This window comes from Panthera uncia (assembly GCF_023721935.1).
Source record: "Panthera uncia isolate 11264 chromosome C1 unlocalized genomic scaffold, Puncia_PCG_1.0 HiC_scaffold_4, whole genome shotgun sequence".
NCBI classification, from domain to species: domain Eukaryota; kingdom Metazoa; phylum Chordata; class Mammalia; order Carnivora; family Felidae; genus Panthera; species Panthera uncia.
Window position 1 is genome coordinate 81,582,525 of NW_026057585.1, and position 6,000 is coordinate 81,588,524.

Genomic DNA, 6,000 nt, shown 5'->3' on the forward strand with positions numbered 1-6,000 from the left:
GGTAAACACATAGACGCCGTGGGTGAGAACCTCGGATCTAAGCCAGGCCCTTCTCCATTTCAGATGGGCAGACCAAGAACTAAAGAGAGGAAACGTTTGCCCAGGGTCACACAGAGAGAGCAGTGGAGAGGCTGCATGGGCCATGAAGGGGTCTGTGTTGAGAATTCCGCTCAGGGCTGGAAAATTGGACTCAGTCACTGTTAATGTCCCTTCCATCCCTGAAATTTTGGGGCTTTCTGTGGGTCAGCACCAGCCCTTTCCGTCTCTGAGGGAAGTGTGAGACCTGCATAGTCATCAAGCGCCACCTACTGGCCAAATAGAGACTTGTGGAAACAGACCCCCTTCCAGACCCTTGAAGTCAAGTCAAGAGAGGAGGCTGCTTCAACAGTCCAGGTGTGAAGTAGGCTTTATATAAAGTTCCCTGCTGCCTGGGGAAGATTCCCGCCACCTCGTGGCCCCAGCTCAGTATCCTAGGCCCCTCTGCCCCCAGGACCGGGACTTCATCATGACCTTCAACACGTCCCTGCACCGCTCCTGGTGGATGGAGAATGGGCCAGGCTGCCTAGTGACACCTGTCCTGAACTCCCGCCTGGCCCTGGAAGACCACCATGTCATCTCTGTCACCGGCTGCCTGCTTGACTATCCCTACATCGAAGCACTCAGCAGTGCTCTGCAGATCTTCCTGGCTGTGAGTCCTCCTGTCCCCCTGAGCCACACACTCCCGGAGGTGGAGTCTACCCTAACCCCTTTGTTTAGCTCTAGTTCAGAAGGGAAGAACCTAGATCTCCCAGCCTTCTTGTGCTTCTGTCTGGCTCTGTCTCCTTATCTTGTATCTTCTCCCTTCACCCCTGCCCCAGCCTGGCGTGAGCAGGTTTAATAACTAGGATGAGTCATCAGACTGTAAGTCAACCCGATCTCCAGTGTATCTGCTGTGTGACCTTGGACAAGTCACTTGCCCTCTCTAAACTTGTTTGCTTATTCACAGAATGGAATGACCACATCAAGTGCATAAGAGTTGTGAGAGTGGATCCAAGACAGTTCTGGTTCCTAGTCTTGCCCTCCACACTCCACATGCCCAAAGTCACATACTCCTCTTTCTTCTAAACAAGTCAGTAAAGTATTGCCCAGGTCCAGCTGGGGAAACTGAGGTTCAAAGAGGTAAAATAATTACTTGTCCAAAGTCCACTCGCAGAATGGAGAATGGAACCAACTATGTTTGACAGTAAGGCCCAGTCATTTAACTGGAAGTTGTTATGGGTTGGCCTTCATCTTCGCATACCGTGCCCCTCCAGTCGGACAAGGCCCAGCCAGGCAGAGGGTGGAGGAAGAGCTTCTGTCTTCTTTCCTTCCATCCCCAGCTGTTCGGCTTTGTGTTCGCCTGCTACGTGAGCAAAGTGTTCCTGGAGGAGGAGGACAGCTGTGAGTGGGGAGCCCCTAGGGAATGGGGAAGCGGGGCCGCACGCCATCCTGTTCCTTCAGCACCCTGGACAGTGCCCCCAAGCTCCCTCCAGGGAGGGAGCCCTGGGTTGGCCAACTGGACCCTCTTGGTGGGGAAGAAAAGGCGGCAGGGGTAGTGGGGGTCTACGTAGCACATTTTGAGCTGTGACCTAGACATCCAGGTGCCCAGCCCATGGTTCCAGCGCCGCTCTCTACCCACCTCTCTTAGGTTCTGCCCCCCGGAGGAGCTCCATGAGGCTCACCCCTACCAAACACCGCCCATGCCCAGTCTCTGCTCCCATTAACCCACCACCACCACCACCACGCACCCACCTCCGTGGTCTTGCCCCCTTACGTGGCTCAAGCCCTGCTCCCTTAAAGGACGGCCTCGCCCCTCCAGGCTCTCTGTCCACTTAGGGCTTTGGCCACTCTGGCTGAGCTTCTCCATGTCCCATTCCCCATAGGTCCACCTATTGGGATCTGGCAGCAAAGCCTGGCCCTAAAACCCTGTATGGGATCTGGCTCTCAGATTCCTCCTTTTCAGGACCCACCCTCCCATAACTCGCACCCTAGGGGCCCATCCCTAACTATGAGCCACCTCCCCTTCCACAGTTGACTTCATCGGTGGCTTTGACTCCTACGGATACCAGGCGCCCCAGAAGACGTCGCATTTACAACTGCAGCCTCTGTACACGTGGGTCCTGGCGCCCAGTGGGGTGGGGTGGAGGGACCGGGGCGTTGCTGCTGGGGGACGAAGGGCAGGGAGGAGCGGGGAGGGCAGCCGGATCTGCCTGCCCCCATATTTTCGGGGTCCACTTCCCTAACCTGCCTTTGTTTTCTGCAGGTCGGGGTAGCCGCGCTCCCACCCGGGCGCCGCGTGCTTGCTGGCTAGACTGAAGCTGAGGCCACCAGGTCGGGCCCAAATGGCAGGCGCGCCCCCTGGCGGCTAGCGGACCGACTGCAGCCTGCACTGGCTGGGTCCGCCGGACATGGACCTGGCCCTTCGCAGCCCGACTCCAAGGGTGGGGCGGGCCGGGCGGGGGAGGGGATCGCGGGGGGTTGTATTTTTTTTTTTTTTTTTTTTTTTTTTATCTCAGCCTTGATGTGCGCTGGGGCCTCCCTGCCTTCTCCAGCCTCTTCTTTTTGAAACCCTTCACCCAACTTCCGGTCCCCTGTCCAGAGAGAAATGGCATTCACCTCATTTTACCACACTGGTTCACCAGCCTTGGGGAGAGTTACTGTGACCTAGAAGCAGGAGTCCTGGGTTCCAGTTGCAGCTCCGTCACTGACTGTCTGTGTGACATCTGGCAAGGCCCTGGCCCTCTCTGGGCCTCAGTTTCCCTCAAATAATTAAAATAATCTCTTAGCAGATGGAGCTCTTTCTAGCCTTTTCATTTGACTCTTAAGTCCCCAGGGCGAGGCTGGGATTATAATTCCCATTTTTCAGATATGGAAACTGAGGCCCAGATATGAAGCGTTTGCTTGAGGCCACACAGCTAGGCTTTGGGTGGAGGCAGGCCTTGAACACAGTGTACTTTCTGCAGTTTCAGGCTCCAGAACCTCGGGGTCTGGTCTCTGAATTCCATTTCTGAGCCCCCGACACTCTAGAACCCACATGATCTACACCACCTCTCCTGTAGCAATATACCTGTTCTCCTGTTGGGAACCAGATGAACAGAGCCCAGAGCCCTGAATTCAGCCTGACCCACAGGGAAGCCCTCCTAGGCTCGGCCCCTGCCCACCCTTGGCAAACATTTCAAGCTCATTCCAGTAAGAGGGGAGGCCACACCTCAGTCACGCCACCCCCTTCCAGGTCCCTGAGGCCGGGTCTGCTGCAGCCATGATCCCTACCTCGTCAGCAACCCCACCGACCCCTGATGGTTCCATCCACCTTCCAGATGGAAGACCTGTGGTTCCGGAATAGAAGAGGGCTGGCCGGCGCGGCCCAGTCAACACTTTTCAAAGATCACCAGCGTCTGTGACCACTCCAGTGTCCAGGAGAAACCTCTAAGAAGCCCAGAAGGAGTTCTGAAGAGGCAGACTGGGGGAGTGGGTCGTGGTGTGGGGCCGGGAGGGCCAGCACCCTTGAGAGCAAACAGATGAGAGCTCATTCTCCCCACCTCCTTCCACAGACACCCCTGAGGACCTTGGTTCCTGTGTACGGGCCGGGAGTCCAAGGGCAGGAGGGTCAGGCCTCAGCTCCCAGTCTGTGATACAGGAGTGGCCCTGGGTTAGGAAGGAGGGCAGGAGGCGTGGGGGACTTGGAGGGAAACACAGATGGCTCGTACACCTGAGCCCGTCCGTGGTGAACACTCCATCCTTGCTCTCCACCCTCTGATCTAGCATTCCCTACCGTCTGTGGCCAGAATATCCTGGGCTAGGACCCCACCCCACCATCCCATCTGTAGTGCTGTGTCAAGGAGCCGGCCCCAGGAGTTCCTCTGGTTCCCCCAGGCACTGAGTCCCGGGTGGTCTGCCTAGGTAACTGTGCGTACAGCTCAAGAAGGGAGCAGTTCCCTTCAGACCTGACTGCTTCCCTGCCTCCAGCCCTCTCCTCCCACCCCCACACGCCCCGCCTCCTTTCTACTCCACGGGTTTAGCCACTGGTGCTTTGAAGCCTTTTGTTTTTATGAGATGGATTTTGCAAGGGGACCCAAGTTCTTTTCTCACTGGGACCTTGCAAGGCAGGGAGTGCTCCCCTGGTTTCTGTGCAGGTGGGTTGATTAAAGATGGTGATTTCTTCTCTATCTTTCTGTCCTCCTGCCCTGTGAGTGAGCAGGGTCCCTGCTTGAAGGTGAGCAGGGGCTGGGAGTCAATGTCATTGTCATTATCACTCCTGGGGCACCGGCCTGTGCTTCCGGTTGGCTGCGTAGTTTTGAGAAGTCGCTCTCCCTCTCTTTCCTCATCCATAAAATGCAGAGGTGGGACTCAGTTGGTGGGTTCCCAACCCTGGCTTCGTGACCCCTGGGAGAGCTTTCTAGTTCTTTTTTTTTTTTTTTTTTTCATGAAGTACATTTTAAGTTTATGCTTCCAAATATCCTTTGCATCTCGACCCTGCCCTCTTCCTGACAATTCAGTTTCTGACTTAGGATGAGCTGACAGTGCTTTAGACACAGTTTCCTGGATCCTTTCTGGCAATACAGCCAGAATCCATATTTTTGAACTTTTACAATTTTATTTACTTTTGTGAATAGATCGTATGTATAGATGCTACAGAATTCAGAAAGTTCCGGGCGCTGATGTCCTTTTGCTTATTTTTCATATCTTTCCAAAGGTAGACCATTCGTTGTTAGCTTATGTAAATATATTTTCCCCTTTTCACACAAATGGCAACATGCTCTCCTCAGTCTTCAGCTTCCTCCCGCTGCTTCTACTTAACTCTGAATCTTGGAGACCTTCTGCCCAATAATACACATGAGGCTGCCTCCCATTCTTCCGTGGCAGTCTGGTAGGATTAGGACTTGTTAAGATTCCCAGGTCATTTTGATGCGGCTAGAAGCTGAGAACGAGACGTACTACCCAAGATGCCCCAGGTTCACTACACAGACCTCTGTGGGCCACTCCTGGTCGTGGAGCTCAGGGGAAAACAAATCACAGACACCGCCTTCAAGGACTTTATGGTTTAGTGGGGCAGGACAGAATGGGCGGGGCAGAAGGGCGAATGCCGCTGGCAGGGGGTCAGGGCTGAGGACCGGCTGGGGTGAAAGGCAGTTGTTACTAAGAGGCTCAGGCGAGAGGCGACCTGAGTGTCCCGAACAGGGTCAGCAGCCTGAGCCAGATGGGGAGGGGGCAGAGCACATGGTGTCATGGGGAAGAAGAGCGAAGGACCACGTGCTTGGAGGAAGCTTCAGTTGTGCTCTCCGAGGTGATCGCCACGTTAGTGTCGTAAAACAATACAATTTATTATCTTATGGTTCTGTAGAGGTTGGACATGAGTCTCACGGGTCAACTCAAGATGGCTGGAGGGTTGCATTTCTTTCTGGAGGCTCTGGGGGAGAATCCAAGTCCTTGCCATTTCTAGCTACTAGAGGCTACCTGCATTTCTTGGCTTGTGGCCCCTTCCTCCACCTTCACAGCCAGCAAGGTCCTGTCTCTCTCACCCTCCTTCCATCCTCACATCTCCCTCCGCCAGGAAAGGCTTTCCACTTTGAAGGGCTCATGTCATTAGGTTGGGCCCAACCAGATTATCTCCCCCACCTCAAAGTCCCTTTTGCCAGTAACACGTTCACAGGTTCCAGGGATTAGAATGTAGGCACCCTTGGGGGCCATCATTCTGCCTTCCGGGGTAGGAGTTGAATCCAGGCTATAGCCACACTGATGTCAAATCAGGGCATGTTAGCTGATGGGAAGTCCTGAAGGATTTTGAGCAGAAGCCACTCTTTTAGAGCTGTCCTTCTAGGAGAAGATATTTGCAAATGACATATCTGATAAAGGGGTAGTAACCAAAATATATAAAGAACTTTTAAACCTCAACACCCAAAAAAACCAAATCATCCAGTTTAAAAATGGGCAGGAGACGTGAATAGACATTTTTCCAAAAGAAGACATCCAGATGGCCCACAG

The 6,000-nt window shown here is 54.1% G+C and overlaps 1 protein-coding gene across 1 annotated transcript in view; it reads left to right on the forward strand.

The window, feature by feature from the left end:
- NKAIN1 (sodium/potassium transporting ATPase interacting 1) overlaps positions 1 to 4,241 on the forward strand; it is a 41,805-nt gene extending 37,564 nt beyond the window's left edge. The window contains exons 4-7 of the mRNA XM_049617636.1: positions 491 to 688; positions 1,359 to 1,419; positions 2,050 to 2,131; positions 2,282 to 4,241. Of these exons, the coding sequence (XP_049473593.1) occupies positions 491 to 688; positions 1,359 to 1,419; positions 2,050 to 2,131; positions 2,282 to 2,291 (351 nt within the window). The 3' untranslated portion in view covers positions 2,292 to 4,241. The remainder of the gene's footprint in view (positions 1 to 490; positions 689 to 1,358; positions 1,420 to 2,049; positions 2,132 to 2,281) is intronic.
- The last annotated feature ends 1,759 nt before the right edge of the window (positions 4,242 to 6,000 follow it).